This window comes from Apus apus, chromosome 28 (assembly GCF_020740795.1).
Source record: "Apus apus isolate bApuApu2 chromosome 28, bApuApu2.pri.cur, whole genome shotgun sequence".
Lineage (NCBI taxonomy): Eukaryota > Metazoa > Chordata > Aves > Apodiformes > Apodidae > Apus > Apus apus.
This window is the reverse complement of record NC_067309.1, coordinates 1,363,840-1,383,338: the sequence shown is the minus strand read 5'-3', so window position 1 is coordinate 1,383,338 and position 19,499 is coordinate 1,363,840. Positions and strand designations below refer to the sequence as shown.

Sequence of the window (19,499 nt, the reverse complement as noted above, 5' to 3'; positions counted from 1 at the left end):
TGTGTTATTGACAGGAAAACCAATAATGCACCCAGGGCAAGAGCCTCTGCTGCTCACATTAATTACCAAACCCAACAGACCTCTAGTTGTCCAGGTTCTGGCTCCTTTCAGCCTGGCAAGAAGATAGTGGCTTTATCACCCTGGAAAAGTTTGGGTTTTTTCCCATGAATACAGGGAGCTAAACAGATGATCTGATGAGAAATGGTAATTTTACACAATTCAGCAAGGGACAGGAGGAATTGTTGCTGCTGGAGTTTCAATTCTAAACCAAATCTGTGCCTCAGTGGGAACTTCTTAAAAACCAAAGGTCATGTAGCTGCAATTACCTCTGGGTTTGTCACCTGAAGTCATGCAAAAGGAAGGGCAATCGTGTCATCTAAATATGCACAGCTTGTGAATTCTCACAAACTACCAAAGGATTAGAGAAATGAAGAGGAAACCACAACTGCTGGAGCCCAGTTCCAGTTATACCACTTTCTGAGTGTGTGGTTGTAGGTAAACAACTTAGGGCAAGTGCCTGGAGCTCAGGGAACTCACAATACCAGCAAATCACACCCAACTAGTTGCAGAAATCTTCAACTATCTTCAATACCTTCCAACATCCTAACGAGCAGAATATTAATTGAGTGTTACAGCAAAGAAACTATCTACTTAGCCCAGCATTATATACTTTGGAAAAAATTCAAGAGTACAGGGACACTGTGCTCCTGGAGAAGCTCCCTTAGCCCCTCACGTTACTGCTTGGCCTGGGAACCTTTTCAAAACTTTTCACCTCTTAGTCCATTTTTTAGCAGTTCCATTTGCACTATCAGCATTCAGGGGAGGCAAAGCACCCAGCTTAGGTATTAATGATTCTTTACACTGTCATGGCAAAAAATGAGACCTTTTCTTTCTAGTTAAAAGGAACATACCTTGCTAGCTAGAAATTTTCAAACCATATTAAGGGGACAAAGAACCACTCCCTATTTTCACTGGTATTGTTTGGGTGTCACAACAGACACCACAGAGTTCAGCACAAGAAGTAGAGTGGAAAAAGAAGAGAGACTTCTGGGGTTCAGCTGCAGGGCCTGGTAATGGGAAGACCTGGACTCCAGAGCAAGATTTGCAATTTGAAATCTCAGTTTACCCACACCCAAATGAATGAGTGTTTGTGTCCCCTTCCTGCCACTCTCAAACACATTTCATTGATCACTCATTTAACACCTTTGTAGCATCTATTTGCCTTAGTCAGAAACAAGATTGTTTAATTTGATCCAAAGACAACTTCACAGACTGAGATCATTTCAGTATTTATGAATTCAAGTACCCACTAGATGTCAGCAGCAGATTTAACACTATTTTGAATGAATTATTAAATTCATACTCAGCTCTCTCTTACAAGTCTTGCAAAAGCATCTCATCTGCTCTGCAGGGCATCACAAGGCAAACAAGATATTCCATCTACAAAGGGATCAAACGTGTCTGTAAGTGACATGACACACCAAGAGCAAGCTCCTTCTTTAACTATTTTGCTATGACATAATAACACGTTGCAGCCGCCCAACAAAGCAGCCGAGCACGGCTGAGGAACAAAGTGTGTGGCTGCAGTAATTCAGCAATGGTTACACAACAAAGCAGCACAAGTGAGCTGAGCCTGGCAGGTGACTGGTGTCTTCTTTAGCATTCCCCTTAGAACAATCCTGCCAGAGCTGCAGCTTCTGCTGCCAGGATCTGAACCTACAGAGGCATGAAAAATAAATTCCTTCAGATTCCCTTGCAAAGGATGCTGTGGGTTTTTTAACTGCCATGGTTTTTAAGCAGAATTGACTGCTTTGTGATCCCTGCATTTTGTTGAAGGAGGAGGTTCAATGACTTAAGAGATTCAGAGAATTTTCCCATGGAAAGATGTTTAGATTTAAAAGATCATTATAAGCATCATGTATGATCAACAGGGATAAATGTTTGCATTAATAACAAGGACAGCAAGTGCTAGATTCCTCTGAGAGAAGAAAAGCAGCAGGCAAACCTGTTATTCTGCTCCTTTGCATACAGAATTGGACTGGTTATTCCTTATAACAAGATGGGTTTTTTTTTCAAGCTGTATGACTGTAAAATTCACATAGAGAGGGTTTGCAGGTCAGCCTGGACTGCACTCCCAGGGGAGAGGGGCCTGCCCTGCTCAGAGCAGGCAGGGCAGCACCAGCTGGGAGTCAATCTTGCTCCCTCCCAAGCTGGGAACTCACCAAATTGAGGAGGTTCAAAACTGAGGAGTCATTAGCTGGATGGATCCTAATTCTGCCCTGTACAGGAAGGAAGGATTCAGGTGCTGCATTGATTTAATCCTGAATATTACTCCACAGATGGAGACATTTCTTTCCAAGAGTCAAGTAAGAAGCTTTATTTGCAGTTGTGATGCCCCTCAGTCTGAATTGGGAAGAAAATCATTCCCCATTTGTGGCAGCTTCAAGTCAGATCCTGCTAAGGGGTGACAGTCTCCAAACAACCCTGAGCTGGAGCACGTGTGTGATGTACAGGTTTAGACAAAGCTGTTTTATCACTGGTTACTACTCCCCATTAGTTCCCATTTGAAATAATGTGATGCTGAAAGGCAGGAAAAAAACAGACAAAACCACCCCAAACCCTTGCAGAACTTGACAGTGGAGTTCACCCTGCAGGTTAATGGCAGCCCACACACAGGGTGGCAGGAAGGACTCTTCTCAGACAGGAAATATATGACAACCCCCCCTTGGGAAGCAAAGCAGCAGCACTTCTGTTCCAAAGTACCATGATTGCCAAAGAAATGAAGCACTGAAGTAACAGAATCTGAGATGTTTCCATCTTGAGCTGTACATGGATCACATGTGAATGTGATGTGATGACTCCTGTCTTCCAACACCTTTCCCTAAGGTATTGGAATGTAAAACCCACCAGATCTCATTCATCTTCCTCTTTCAACATAAGTATTCCAAGATTCTCTTTGCTTATTTAAAATTTTCATTTCTTTCTTTCTTTTTTTTTACCATCATGAGACTAGAGAACAGGAGCAAGAGCACTCCAGCAGTTAGGAAAAAAAGGTTCTGACAGTGAATCAGTGCTTAATGAATATAATTTCCTTTACACATTAGCAGAGGAACCAAATGCATTATCTTAAATAGCAAGAAAAGGTTCTCTGCCAACAGGCTGTGTTCAAGGGCTGCTAATTTTGGCAGAAGGCATCCCTGCCTCTGCATTGTTCCAGCTGAGAAGTTGTAAATGCTTTTCCAGATTTGCAGCAACTACTATGGACAGGAGCTCTCTCTCTGTGCAGAAATTTGCCTCTGGTCTGCAGCAAAAGCTTCAGGAGGTGGGGAGTTCCTATATCATCCCCCCAGCAGCAGAGCAAAGCCTTTCTGTGCAGCTGCCAGCAGGGAACAGAGGAGCAACAACTCTGGTATCAGACTCAGCTCCACCACCTGGGTACCTTCCGTTTACAAAACTGGATGTTGCACCAGGAAAACATGTATCTTTAGGTAATTAGCATTGTTGCCTTAACTCTAAAATAATGAGGCACACTCCCAGGGGCAATGTGAACAGAGCACAGATTTAGCAATAAGAATCTCCCAAATCCTAGAGCTGGCATGTCCTGACATGTCACCATCCCTCCCCACGTCTCAGCTCAGTGAAATGGAGCCAACCCAGGAGCCAGCACCAGGAAGCTGCTGGGACAAAAATGCAATGCACTAAATGCTAGGCTTAAGGATTTTGCTGTTGTTGTTGTCATCTTCTGCTCGTTAACAAGGTGACCTGATTCTGAATTCCTCAGGCATGACCTCAACAGGATTCTGCCAACAGGAGATTCTCAGATACAGGGGCAGCTGGACACCAGGTATACGAAAAGCTGGAGGGCTGACGCAGAAGAGCAGTCAAACTGCTGCCCTAATTGGTGACCTCCTCTCAGCCCCTGTCTCTTCCTGAACTTCAGCTCACTCTGCAGTTTCAAAAGCACAATTAAAACAGCAGGGCCACAGACAGTCCTGTGAAACACTTTCTTCCTCCTCGTGAAACTAACACTGTCTGAAACAAACCAAAGGTGAGCACGGTGGGAGGCACGAGGGGCACCAGCTGAGGTGTCAGATGAAAAGCAACTTGAAGAAGCTGCACCACACCTGGGGACAAAAGCAGGTCTGGAAGAAGGCACCTGAACCTAGGAAGGGAATCCATGATTCCTTCTGAGGCTCAAGATCTTCACCAGTACACACCTGGGACTGGGAGACTGTGAAACCTGCTAAACAAATATCTGTTTATAAAGCGCATGAAGAGGGGTCAGTCAGGTGTGTCAGTTTTTGGCCTTAAAGATATTTGATATAAAAGTAGCAACCAACGTTCAGAGATTCCTACCACATCTCAGTTCAGGGAGGCACTTCGCAGAACTCAGAGAGCTGTTTGTAATAAAATCTCAAATGTGAAGGCTAAAAACCCATTTCTTCTTGCCTTGCTACCCTCAGCATGTTCTAGCTGGAGCAGAACACACTATTCTTTTGTGTACAAAGCACCCACTCTGCCAACACCTCTCAGATAAGAGGAGGAGCAGCAGCTTTTGTTGAACACACAAGGAAAGGAGAGTTTGGGACAGCAAAGGAAGCAGAGCAGGAATGCAGCAAGTGTTCTGGAGTGGCAGAGTCCAGAAGTGACCACAGGAGAGGGGCAGAGGCCTCTCATGCTCCACAAACAACTGCCTGAAGTGAACTGCTGTGATTTCAACAGAAAAAGCCCTACACCCCCCTTCCCCAGCAGATCTGGTGCTGACAGTCAATAAATGCACTTTTGGCCTTCACTCTTTACAAATTTTTTTGGCAGTAGTTCAGTCTCAGTAAATTACAGTAAGTCCAGTCATGACTGCCTGTCATGCCCATTCACTCCCCAGACACATCAGGTTTTAATGGTTAAGCATCTCAGTGTATCAGCAGTGCAATTATTTTGGGTAAGCATCCCCACAATAATTGTCAGGCATACTTTCAGCATGTCCTTCAGATTACAACGATATATAATTATCCTCCATACAATCAGCTCTACTGCTAAGGATCTCTGAACCAAAAGAAACAGATGTAAACGAAGAGCCTGAATTCAGCTACTCTGGTAAAACAAACCAAGCAATTCCAAGAATTAATGTTTCTCCAACAAGGAATTAAGATGGCTGCAGGAAGGATGCAGGACAGACTCTGCAGTTAAGCCATTTTTAAGAAGGTTTAAAGAATGATTCCTGAGGAACACACACTACAAGTGATTCAAAGCCCCTGAGTTCTCAGCTGACAAGAGAGTAGGACACGATGTGTTATGTATATTGGAGATAAAGAAAGGGCACACAAAGTGTTGAATTACACAGAGACCCACCAACCAGCTCTGGAACTACCAGGAATCCCTGGAGTTCGGTACAAACAAGGGAACTAGAAGGCAAAATGTTGCCCACAACTTCATGGCATCCATGTGACCTCCAAAGTGTAATTGTTAGATAGCTAAGGAGACACACACGAAACAGAACAGTTCAGAGTTGGCAAAGGAAACCTCAGTGCTCCCCCTCCACAGCCCTTCCATGTCCAGGCCCTGCAAAATCCTCAGGCCAGCAGAAATCAGAACCTACCTTGGGTTTGTGGGACATACGGAGCCAGAAGCTTTGCTCTCTTCTTCTCATACCCCTTCTGTGTGATGTCCCCTGAAATGAAGGAAAGAAAACTCATTTAACCATATCCTCATTCTTCAATTTGAGGTCTGTTTGCTTTTCTTTTCACTGACAGGAAGGTTTCACCTGAGCAGAACAAAGCACATGCTGAAGAAAACCTGAAACCAAATAAATATGAGTACATTATGATTTCAAAGCCTTCATGCTACAGAACTTCTGTACTTTCCCTTGGGACCAGAGATACAAACTACACACTATTTAAATGCAATAATTTGAATCAGAACAGCTATCTAATGGAATATCAAAGCCATGAAAACCTAAATAGGGAAACTCGGAGTGCATGAAAATATTCTGCAACCACAAAGCCAACCCAGGCTAACAAAATGGAATAATTCCCAAACAACAGGGCAAAGGGAAAGTGCAAATTCAGAGCCTTGTCTTAAACTAATCAAATTGAGAACAGCTTTTAGCAAATAAAGTGAGCTCACTGCAGAAGCTGTTTAGGGCACCTCTGAAAACTGAGGCAAGGATGAACAGAGTCAGGTTCTCGGCTGCTGCCCAACAAGCACGCCCTGTGATCCAGAAAATCAGACTTAAACAAGTTTATTTGATATTCAGTGAAAGCAAGCTAGTGGGTTGTGGTTGTTGGGTTGTTGGTTTTTTTTAACCTGGCAGTAGCTGTAATTCCACTGTTGCCTACTGGTAGAAGCAGGCAGAAAATGCTTGAGCTCCACAGATGCAAGAACTCCAGAAGAGAATAAGTATTAGTAAACTTTTTCCTTTTTTAAAAAACTAATCTGTCTGATCCTGGAGATGGACCATCTGTCTTTTGTCTTAATTTCTTACATGACATCAGAACCACAAGAAAGTCTGAGACCTTGAAGGGATTTAAACAAAAAGCCCTGCAGCATTTCAAGCCCTTGGTCGCCTGACCTGCCCTTCTAACCTCTTATCTCTGGGGGCCGGAAGATTGGAAGCGATCAAACACACAGTCATAAGAAAACAGAACTATTTGGTATTTACTTCTCCAGCTAAAATTAATCCCATATTTGTATGGCCACAAGAAAACTAGTGATGGCAAAGAGCACGTTTCCTCTGCTGTGAACCTGATTATTGAAGGCAACAGAGCATTAGACACTGAGCAGCACCAGCCACAGGACTTGCCGCTTTCTGCATCCTCCTGCCAGACACTCCAGCCTGATCTGGACCACATCAGAAAAGGTGATTAAAGGGTTTAGGCTCTAAGCCTCCCAACACCACCAGCAACTCTGCTAAAACATTCCAGCTAACTGGCCATTTTGGTTACAAAGGAGACTGTGCAGCACCGAAATGGAATGGACAGTCAAATGTCATTGTCACCTGGAACGCCCGGACGAGGAGCTTGGGAGCTGCAATGGGTGCTTGCACTGCTCTGCATCTGCACACACGGTTTTATCTCCCTCCTCTCACACTATGTTTGAGTCAGGCCCTGACACGTCCAAACAAACCCAGCAACTGAAAATTAGAATGTCCACGAAGCCCTGAAATGCCAAGCAAAGCATTAATTTGAATGCCTGCCTGCAACACGCAGTTACGCTAATCCAGCGCACAAGGAAGGGATCCTGCCAGAGACAGAAAACCACCCCTCCAAGAAAGAGCTGCACCCAAAACATATGCCAAAAGGACAATGTTTTGATCGATTATATGAGCTCCAAAATCCACCAGCTCTTCCGAGATCTGCCACTCCACGTTCAGAGGCAATTTGAATTTCCCACTTTTTGTTCCTTTTTCTACCAGGGTGGCTGCCCCTCCAGGAAAAACAAACCTGCTCAGAAAGAGGAGGGATTCCTCCTGAGAAGCCAACCCACAGATTTGTTTGTAGCTTGTTATTTGGTGATTAATTGCTCCACACGATTTAATTGGACTCTTGACACTGGTGGTTACGTGCTACATGGAATGAAACATTTGCCACAGAGTTGCTGGAATTCCTAAGTACCTTAGAAGCAAACACCAACACACTCAGTTTAACTACAAGAAGCATCACATTCTGCTTTATGCACTGGGAAGCAAAGAATTCTCTCTAAGCACTTGCTCCACACCAACATCCTACCACTAAAACAAACCTGTCCTCACAGGAATGCCAGCACTATCCTTCACAGATTCACATTTGGCAACCTGAGGCTGAGGTGAGATTGCTGAAAAACAAGCAGGTAACTCAGGCCAAAACACTCTTTGCAACCTTAACCACCACAGGCTCCAGATCATTCATATTATTGCTGGAAAAAAGGATTCCCTGAGCATCAGCCAACAAAAAATAACAAGCCTAATGTTATTTGGCAAGAGCAGGACAGTTCCAACTTGCAAAATTCACAAAACAGAAATAAGGGTGATAAATTCCTGGAACTTGCCTGCAGCACGGTGACTTCCCAGCTGTGTCTGCTGAATTTCCAAGTAGAGTTTGTTAAATAAAATAAAATAAAAATCAACCATTATTTTGACAAACAGATTGACAGTCTCAAGCACCTGCCTACAGGATTAGAAAGAGTAACACATTTTTGGACTAGCCCTGCTGAAGGACAGCAAGGACAGAAAACATTGGAATAAACAGATAATCAAGAGTTCTTTATTTGAGGAAATAACTCAAGGTAGAAACAGAATCCAATTAACTGAAATGAAACTCCAGCAAGACAAGGGGACTAAGACTCTCAGAAGAAGAACCCTTGTGTGGAGGCAGAGGTGACAGGCATCGAGTCTTCCCAATAAAATTATGATCCAGTGACCACAACCACAGGAGTTCAGCCCAAATTGTCATCTCAAGTCTTGGAACCAAGTGTCCCTGTAACAGGCTGCACGAGTTGAACCAATTTATTGTATAAAGCCTCTTCTCTCTGGTCATACATAGTCCAGATTTGGTATCAATCAACTGAGACAGAAACCAAAGATCCACTAAGAGGGAAAATTTTCTTTCACTCTATTCCCTTTCTGCTGATCTACAGGAAATGGCAATGGCCAGATCTGACCAGAAAGGCAGACTTCCTCCCTGAATATAATAAATTACAGCAACAGGAAGAGAACCAAGACAATGGGACTGCAATCTCAAGAACCATTCACTCCTACTACATCTAACTGGTAAATCATCAACCCCACTTCCATAAATTCAACACTCTGTGACATTTGGTGTGCTCAATCCTCCCAGCTAGCTGAAAAAACAACCAAGAACCACAACCCCTCTCTGCACAGATGCAAGACACAGCACTACAAAGAAAGCATTAGCAAAACAAATGAGAGCTGACAATTTAGCTTTAAAATGGTGCTGGTGTTTGTTCATTCCTAGGAAAGAAATGACAAACAAAAACACTTACTGCTGAGACATTCTTTTGGCCCTCTCCCAGCTACAACTGTTTCTGTTCAGTTGTAGTTTATATTTATCTATATCCTGAGCCAGTTGTGGCTGTGTCTCCACAGGCTGAGGAGGCCCCATGAAGGAAGTGGGATTCTTGTCAGAAGAAAGCAAAGCTTCAGTTTCTATCCAGCCAAGACCCTTCTCTCCATCTGCAACCACTGGACTCTTGTTTATTGTGATCTTTCCTAGTGTCTCGAGGGGGATTTTTTTATGGTGGTTTTTTTGTTTTGTTTTAAAAACAGGACACAAGAGAGCGAGTGAAGTTGCTGATGCAGTGGGAACAGGTTCTCCTTCCTTGACACCTCAGCTGCAGTGACAGGAGCCACCAGCTCAGGCCCAGTGATGGAGTCACCATCCCTGGAAGTGCTTAAAAGAAATTTATTGTGCTTAGTGACATGGTTTAAGCACTGAACAGGTAAATTAGGTTATGGTAGGGGGATTTAGGTTATGGTTGGACTTGATGATCTTCAAGGTCCCTTCCAACCAGGATGATTCTATGATCCTATGTCTTCACCTTCTGCAGGTAAGCAGTACTGGAAGAGGAGAGAGGAGTGTAAACACAGCCCACCACCACCACGACAATCCACTCCATCAGCCCCACTCTGTGTGCCTCCCTCTGCTCCCCAGACTCTCAGGTTTTCCAACCCAACCCCTGCAAAGCTCTGCCACCTCCTGCACTACTCAAAGGTTAACTCATCCCAACGCATCAGAAATTTTCTCCTGCAGAGCCACCAGCTCAGTTCTGCTCATCTACAGAGCATCTGCTGGACCAGCCCCTGACAGCTTCCAAGAACAGGTTCTGTGGCAGGAGAGCAGCTCTGGGACTGCCTTCCTCCAGTAATCCCTCATCTCACCATCTATCACTGCACTATTCCCCTCTTTCAACCCTCTCCTCCCCTCATTTCATCTGTTCATTCTTCTGACAGTTTTAAGGGAAGAATTTAAAGAAATCCTACTTTTCAAGACACAGTGGGCCTTGCAAATACTCAACAGCTGCCCTCCACTGAGTTCAGAGTAGGAAATAACTCTAGATTTATGGTTTGCAGCAGAAACAAGACAGGTTCAACAATTTTTCCTCACTTGGAATGCCTGGACAATAATCCTGACTGCAGACACCTCCATGATGAATCCTGCTGGTCTGTGATGAAACAAATGAACATTTGAGAAATAGAATTCCCTAGAAAAATGCAAAAAAAGTGATATTCCTTTCTCATATGATTCTCCCAACTTCTTGAAGAGGAAATTAGAACTGATCCTCACCATGCAAATCCAGTCTGGATGTTCTGACCCTTGGTAGTGCAAGAGAAAAGATGAGCTCAACACTGAGAGAAGCAGGGGTTTGGGCTTCCCCAGGGCAGAGAGAAGCCCAGTGAACCCCAAGGGATCAGCCTGGATGTTCCACCTCTATTCAAATCATGCAAGAGAGAAGCCTGAAGCTTCAGGAGCCTCACCACCCTGTGACGCCAGGCTGCTTTTCAGCAATTAGAGTTGATGATCTATTCCACACTGGTGCTCAATCAGTGCAAGGTGGTAACACCAGCTAATCCTGCTACGCTCAGACAATACTCCTCTTTCAACATCCTTGCTCCCCTTCCCCCCATGGAATGAGAACACTGAATCATTTACTGTCTAACAAAACCATAATTACTACAGTGGAGAAATTAAGGAAAATGATCACGTAGTGCACAGCATCTCCCCAACAAAGCCTCCAAACACTTGACTGTATCAAGCAAAAGATTCAAATCTGAAAGCAGTTTGTTTGCATTGTTAAAAAATACTTGTATGCTTTAAAAAAAAAAAGCTTCTAGCAGTTTATGAGAACAGAGAATCCTGGAAATTACCCCAAAACACAGATAGCTACTCTCTTTATTTAACAGCAAATACTGTAACAAGATAACAACAAAAATAAGGAAATAAATTCCATTATCACCACTGCATCTGCTTTCCAGGTCTCACCCCTATAAATGACCTTGGTGACTCTGCCTTCCTTGCCTCCTGCCCTGCTTGATCCCCAGGCACACATGACAGGCAATGTCTCCCTGTAGTTTTACCATCTCCAGCTCACTCTGCAAGAATACAACAGAAAGCCTCATTCTGCAGAGCTTGATTTTTGGATTTCCTGTCCTTGACCAGAGAAGATACCAGACTGGAGATGCTGAAACCCACAAATGTAGCTGAAAGTCCATCATGTTCTTTAGCCACTTCCAGATAAGGTGTCTCAAGTGTGTTGGGAAGTGTTGGGTGGCACGTCTGGGAAACCCGAAATGAGTCAGGTTTGCACTTCAGCACTTGAGACTGTCTCAGGTATGGCTGAGGCAGAACATGGGTATCAAACCAATCCATTCAGCACTTCAGGAAGAACTGCTGCCACCACTCATTGATTTTGCAGCTACGTATCTTTTCTCCTCCATTTCCCAGCAATTTCTAGACACCCCCACCCCTGATGGTTCTACCAAGGCTTAAAGCTTGGACATCCTCAATCCCAGGCTTCAGCAACTCAAGAGACACACTTCAACCTTTCTTCTAAGGTTGCATTTTCCAACAGACTATACCTGTTAAATGGTCTTGCACTCCCAACACTCTTTGGCTATAACTTCAGCACAAAAACTACGTTTGAAACAAGTTTAGACAATTGCCTCTTTCTGTTTGAGGCCAAATGATGATGCAGCTTCAAAGATTCCCTCCTCCTTCCTTCTGGTGAAGCTGTATATCAGGTTTCCTCCTTGATGACAATACCAAGGTTTGCAAACTACACAGTCTTCCAGAAAAAAAGTCACTACTTTCTTGAAAGAAATAAAAGCCTTACTCACCCCATATGTCATCCCCTCCAAATAAACCCCAAAACCAAACAGTAAGGAAACCAAACAGAACAGGTTTGTGCTTTGCAGTTTCCCTGTAACAGCACCACTCTATTCCCATTAAGAACATGAATAGGCCACTGAAAAAAACAGCAAGACTTACAAAGCTGTGTTTGTTAAGCACAAGCATTATACTGCTACAGTTTCAGTACTAGAAGTTTCACAGGCAGATCAGGCCCAGATTAATTTATATACACAGTACAAGTCCACTTGGCTCCAGCACTGTGGGGACTCTGTTCCACAGCTTCAAAAATCTTTTCTAAAAGCTTACAAATGTTGCTTCACCAAATTAAAACCGTTTTAATCTCAACATTTATCATTTCAAAAGAATGCAACCGAAGGTCAGGTCTTTGTGGCATGGCTTTCCCTGCACCCATGGGCACTGCCAGGCTGCAGAGGTCTGGCTCTGTGTCATTTAAGGTCACAAGGTGAACTTCACCACAAGTCACTAACCGTGTGCCTGAAGTCTTTTTAATGCTTTTGTTGTTTTACCTTTAAATAATATCTCCAACTACTGTATTATACTGAAGAATCCCTTTCCTTACAGCAGCATTTCAGAGTTCCAGATGATCCACTGTCCTCGACTGACCCCTCTGGGCCCGTGTGTTACGGGCAGTAATTGCAGATGCCAGATGTGATGCAGCAAACTGGGTGAGCTGACAGAGCTCAGCTTTGCGTGCGTGAGCAGGGGGTGACCAACGAAAAGGAGGTGTCACCAGACCAACTTCAGCTGGAGCCTCTTCCTTCCCCATAAAAAGAAGACCTATGGTAACTTCTCATTGCCACGAGTGCCCAGTGGCACTCCCCAGGGTCAGCAAAACGAGTCCTCAAAGGCGCCGCGAGGCTGGGACACTGAGAAGTGCTTGGAAGCAAAGCCCAGGAAAGAAGAGCCTCTCAGAGATGTACAACACCTCTGTTGATGCCTCTCATCCCAGCAGAAATGAGAACATTCCTACACGTGGCTGTGAGTGGTTTACACAAGGATCCACCATGCACTCCTGCATCCACAGCTCAAACCACATGTGGGTCACATCTACCTTGACAAAAGGCACAGAGGTTGTGGGAAACTGTTATTTTCTTCCCCACATAAGTCTAAACTTTTTGAAAAAGTTACAAAAACTCTTCAAGATAACCCCTTAAAGCCATCACTACGTTTTGTTAGCCCTGATAACCCCACTAAACACAGGCTCTGCTCCCTGCCTCTAACAAACACCTGCAAATTACAGTCACTGAAGTTTACTTTCCACAAGATACTATGCTGCAAAGTGCAGTCATATAAATTTTACATGTTACCCATAAAACCAGCACATGCACATAAATAGCTTAATCCCATATACAAATAATAAATCTTGCATGTAACCCCATCCTGGGAAGAAAAAAAAAAGAAATCTTTTAAATAGCTACAACTTGTCATGGGGAAAAAATGCAACTTCTATTCTGAATGCTACAAAGGGCACCAAACCAAGGCTTTGTCACAAATAGAATTTTATAAAATCTATTCAGGAGAAAGGTTTTCATTTATTTTTAATACACAGTCAACGAGAAGAACGTGAGTTTAGATGTAGGGGCACTTAACAGTGTTTATAATTCTAGTCCTGCATCAGAACAATGTAAGGAGAGACAGAAAGTGTCACACACGTACACCAGCAGCAGCTGGAGCTGAGTAAAGCAAGACAACTCACAGAGCATTAAAAAAACCCAAATGAAGCAATTCTGCCTTGATAACACTCCTTTCTGACTAACCTCCTGGTCACAGACACTAGCAGAAATTGTCAGCTATTTAAGCCCTCCACCACCAGACTGAAACCAAAAGTTTCCCAGGAAATGACTAAACTTTATGCAAGAATAAGAACCCAGTGATTCAGCAGTTGTTCAGTAGGTAGGAACATCACTGCCTTCCTGAAGGTAGAAACTGAATTATTAGCACAGCGAGTGGTGATAACCTTCTCCTGGGAGTTGTCCATTCAGCCCAGCTCCAGATGACACACACATCAACTCTGCCTCTTCTAAACAGTTTGCACTTTCTCCACCAGACAAACTGGCGTGGACGGATGATTTTCCCAATCAAACCTGTTCTTAGCACAGGAATAAAACTCAAGCGACAGCAGCAGGTGAGCAAAGAGAGCTCTGGTTCTTGCAGCAGAACACTGAAGGCTCACACAGGTAGCCACCCACACTTCAAAAGCAAAACGACCTCTTCCCTTGGGTTTACCACAACCTGCAGGGAACAACACCCAGGGAGTCCAGGCTGAGAGTTGTGGGGACTGATCCCAGGCAGATCTAGGGAGGTGTCACCCATCACAGGTCCCAGCCTGAGGGACTCAACAAAACCAGACAGTGCCTGGTGTTTATTCTGCACCCTCCGTTCCAGGGCCTTTGCTGGAGCTGTTCTCAGCTCTCTGGCAAAAACCTGATCATACTTTTGCAGCCTGTTCTTCAGCAGCCAAGGTGGCCATACAAAAACGTCAGAATATTCCCGGAGTGGATCTGCCTGGGATGAGATTCAAAGAGAGATTCCTGTGGGGTTTCATCCTGTGTGCAGCTCCAGCCCCGTCACGGCTCCTGGATGCCAATATTTAGTAATTCTCTTCAAACAGGCTTCCTTTTTTTTGGCAGAAGCCAAACTACCACAGGTACTCCTTGCTGATAATTCTCCACCAAATCTGACACCAGAGCAAGCCCTTGCCAAACCATCCCAAGAAGCAGTTTGAACATACAGCACAATTCAGTCCAACTGTACCTGAAGTTACTTTTTGTAATTAAATTCTAGATTCTTGAATAAGAGGCCAGGATGGGAGAAGAAAGAAGAACAATTACTCCCCTATCTATTGATCAAACACGGTGCTTCTCACACAAAGCATTCAGGTATGGAAATGCAACTCTGACCTCTCTGGAACACAGAGCACTAAGCTAGGAAGTGTGTCGAGCTGCACGGTAGCACAATAATTACGTGTTTCCAGATGGGAAAATGCTATTCCAAATCCTAGTGCTATTAGCTCGATGACTATTCATGATGAAACAAAGATAGACATCTTGATGAAAGTATCAGCACTTAAAGGGATCACTCCCCCAAAAAACCCCAAAACTAAAAATCAATGGCAACAATGACTTCTTCAAACCTAAAAAGGGGGGGGATCTATCACGACGTGTTTTCCCACACGCCTCCCACCCTGCCTGTCCCAAAGAGGAAGTGCCAAGGCTGGATTCGTGAGGATGTCACTCCCATTCCACGGGGAAAAAAAAGCAGCAAGGAAAATGAAGATTGCTCCAGAATGCAAAAAAAATTGTTGTTTTTTTTTTCCCAAAGCACTGAAATCTGAACCACCAACCACAGTCATTTTATAGCATGAGCAAGCTTACTCCAGGATAAGTACTATTAAACAGTATTAGTCACCATGGTAGGATTCCCCTACTTATAGTTAAAGCAATACAATTATTAATCTTTTACTCAGCCTCAAATTAGTGAGTAACACCAGTAATTTGACTTGAGGAAACTCCCACCAAATTCCAGAGCGTACCTGACAAAAAGACAGGAGGCAGACCCAGGGAGCACCTTCAAAACTGTTCCTGGTTTTGCTGCTCATTTCTTTTAAGCCTGACTAGTGGGAACTCAGGGACCTTGTTAAATAACCTTACACCTGCTCTGCACACGGTAGTTTAAAATAACCCCACCACCATCCCAAACACAGTGCTACAAAATCAAGGTTAAATTCAAGCGAACGGCAGGATGCCCCACGGAGCAATCCCTGCTGCCCAGGAGCTTCTACAGGCTCCTCCAGGAGAGACCAGGCCATCTTTTCTGGACCGAAGAGTATGACCCATTCAAGCTGGTTACAAGCTTGGGAAACCAGATTTAAATAGAAAGAGCAGAAGAAAAATGCACTGTAGAGCATGGCACAAGCAGCAGAGCTTGGGCTGCGAGCTCAGTACGGGCTGTGTTCAGCTTTCAGTTATGTTTACATCAGCAACCATGGCTTCTTGAGGAATGTCACTGCTAAGGAAACCATGTTGGCATGTCACCAGCAAGCCTCAGAAAACCCATTATTCTGTCAGCTGCAATGCTCTTTACAAGAAAGATCATGCAAGGAACGACTTCTGTTCAGGGCTCTTTCAGCATGCTAAAGAGGAGTCAATGTCTGCTCCAGCAGCACTTTGTTTTGAGGCTGGGTAGCAGGATGTGGCAAGATCCTCCTTAAGTGAAAGCCTTTAAGCTGCCTGGAAGATCAAAATAATGGGCAAAAAGTACCAGAGCAGCAATCATGAGAACCCTCAGAGCACAGCTCAACAACCCAGCTGCACGCTGCAAATCCACCACAAAGCTACTGAACTTTGCTACTCCCATGGAAAATCCACACCTCTCCCAGCACAGCCATTCCTCCTCATTAACAGCTCTTGAAAGAAAACAGCATTCCATTTTTGGCAGAAGTGGCCCTCACTCTGCCTGCCTTTAAGCAGAAAAAACATGCTATTATCATCAAGAGAAGGAATGGTCGACCTCAATTTGCTGGCCTCATTATGCAGGATGTCTCAATACCAGGCAGGTATCTCTTTGTTCCAAAACAGCAAGACCCAAACACGTGGATTTTTCTTGCCTTGCATCAATATGTCACCACCTTCATAATTTATTTTCACTAAACTGTGAGGAAAAATATCCTTTCTACACTGACATATTGAACCTAAACAAAGAGGCTTAAAAGTAAGAAATACCTTATTCAACAAGCTATCTCCAAAGCCACAATTACTACTTACAGTGAATTTTCCTACTGTGGCCTCTCTGAGGGTGCAACATCTCCTTTTCCAATTTAAATAAACCGGATTCTCAAATGTCTTACTTGTAGAGGGAAGGACATATGTAGAAATCAGTAGGATTACCTAAGAGCACATAGTCAGCAACTTGAGAAAAGCAAAAGAATGCAAACAAAATGAACAAAAGACCTTACAAAATAAGATAGTGCAGTTACAGATGCGATTTAGTATGAAAATTGATTTCTTTGACAGCAAATTAATACAGGAATTATTTATAACAAAACATGCTTCCGAAATACCGTGTGTTTATTACAAAATTTGTCAGTGCAACCTTGTTAAAAAGCTGGTGCTGAGACCACATGTCCTCCTCAAACATTGACATAATCAAACTCTACATGAGAAAACTTCTCCATTTTTCATTAGCGAAAAATAAAGCCGGAAGTAATAGTGGAGTAACCACAACGATTGACTGCAAAACACCTTGCTTGAAATTCCCAGCGCGTGGGGAACCGAGGCCCTCGGTGGAACAAAGAACAGAGGGTGGCACAAAGCTCTGGATAATCGCTGCTCTGATGGAACAATAACTCCAATCTCTGCAGTGGTCCAGATGGGGAGGTTGAGAAAACATCTCATCTGAATTCCTCCCGAGCCCTGGGCCCACCTGGGCCAGTGTTTCTGTAGAGCTGCTCAGGGAATGACAGCCCTGGCTCCTCTTGGAGAGGGCAGCTCCTCCCGTGGCAGCATCCGAGCTCTTCCTTAGCCTGCTCCACACACCAAAGTCATTCCCTTCAGGACAAGCAAAGCCACCACCACGAGGCAGAATAAAGCCCAATCATCTCACTGACAGAAGCCCCGTGAAGAACGAATTGGGCGGGTTCCAACAACACTGTCCCCACTTGAGAGGGCTGCAAAATAGGCACTGGCCCCAACACAACCCGCATGACACTTGTCTTACTGAGTCAGCCCTTAACTCCACACACAGGAGCTGAGCAGCCACGAAAAAGGAAACGTTTTTACATTTGGCACCTGGCATATCCCACCAGCAAGCAAATACTGCTTTGCTGGGTAAGCAAACACCTCAACACAACTACTCTACAAATCGTTGTGTTTGATTTTTGAGGCTTCTGCACTCTGCTCCCAGGAAGGCCAGGGACACTTGATACAGTGGGAATAAACTCATTGTGCTTTATTTATAACAAAAAGGGAAGAAAAACAAACATGTTCCCCTGGAAATGCTTCCAGCAGGTAATTGAAAAACTCCTGTTGGTAAATTCAGCATTAAAGTACTAAAAGAAACAGAGTGAGCTGTAAACAAATTCTTTTAAACAACAGATGGACTGACCCAGCAAACACTGGCCAACTGGAGAGAAACATTAACTGGCAAACAAAAACGGCCTCTGCGCTTCCCCTTTGCTGTTCCCATCCTGAATCAGAAACCCCAGGTTTCAGGAGGCTCCAGTGGGACCAGGGCAGGGCTCTGAGGGCTGCCAGCTGATCAGCACAAGCTCCTGCACAGCCCCAATCGATTCCTCAGCCGGCAGCCAGGCAGGGGCTGGGACACAGAGGCAGCTGCACATCAGAGGGGAAAAACCAATCCATCCCTAAACTGGTCCCAAATTACCTTCAGGCTGAATTATCTCATGCACTGAAAGGCCACCTACCTGCATCAGGATTTGCCCTCACATCCTGTGCTCTTCCCTTGAATAAAATATCTTGAATTTGGAAGAGGAGACATTTTATCACAGAATGGTTTGGGTTGGAAGGGAGCTAGAAGACCATCTAGTTCCAACCCCCCTGCAAGGGCAGGGACACCTCCCACCAGACCAGGTTGCACAAGTAACAGGTAAAAATGCCATGGTGTATTTGCACTAACAAGGCACCACCTCTCCAAGAGTAAATTGATCATAAAGATAGGGCAAAAGTGATGAAATGCCATTTCTGTAAGCTTCTAAACAAAGAATAGCAGCCTAAAGAACCACATTTCAGCCCTCACTATGTGAAAGTTGAACACCTCCTTGTCACCACAACACCTGTGCTGGCACTGCCTGCACGGAAGCAGCACCAGGCTCAGGGCTGAGGGCAGGATGGTTTCTGCCATGGCAAAATCATGCTGAGATTTTGCACTAGAGAGGGACAACACAGACTGGTCTTTATGGGCAAAAAGAAGTGTTGCTTGGATGGGATCCATTATTTGCTTGGCTGGACTCTAGCTGGGGAAAAGGAAAAGCTGCCAGATCTACTTTATGGTTAAGTTTATGGCAAAGTTACTTACAGAACAGGATGAGCTTCTTAAAAGTATTTCAGTCATAACTCAAAATAAATAAAACCACTTTCCATATTGTAAGTTAATCAGAATTCTCTCTCAAGTTGTCCTCACACACACTACCACAGGGAAGAAAGCCTGACAAATCTGCTAAAAGCTTTAAAAAGCCTAAATTAAATATTAATATTCTGAAAATGATGAAGCCAGCACAAAAACACACGTCTCCTTTGCCACTCAAGTTCTACATAGCCCAGAGCTAGAGATTAAAGATTTCTTGCAATGATGCCTTGATGAAATGATGAATAGAACAGAAAAAGACCCAAGCTACAGATGCCCAGGTTGGGAGCTGCAAGCTGTCTGAAAACACCACAACCAGCAAAATGTATTCACAGTAAACTGGCAACAACAGTTGATTGTTGTAATGCCAGCTAATGAAAAGCAGAGACAAAAGGTTCTCAATACTGCACTGGCCTTACAGTTACATTTAGCATGATGAGAAAAACTTGTGCTGAAGACAAATTTAGAATCACTCCCTTCTAAGTCCCACTTTTGATGCATCTGCTTACCCAGAGCTCTCATCTGTGAGCTGAGAGAACCTGGAGAGTACCTGGAGAA

At 44.1% G+C, this 19,499-nt stretch overlaps 1 protein-coding gene across 3 annotated transcripts in view; it reads right to left on the bottom strand.

Moving 5' to 3' along the window:
* DIP2B (disco interacting protein 2 homolog B) overlaps positions 1–19,499 on the bottom strand; it is a 69,505-nt gene that overhangs the window by 34,615 nt on the left and 15,391 nt on the right. For all 3 annotated transcript variants that reach the window (XM_051641447.1, XM_051641448.1, XM_051641446.1), the window contains exon 2: positions 5,597–5,668. In XM_051641447.1, the coding sequence (XP_051497407.1) occupies positions 5,597–5,668 (72 nt within the window). The remainder of the gene's footprint in view (positions 1–5,596; positions 5,669–19,499) is intronic.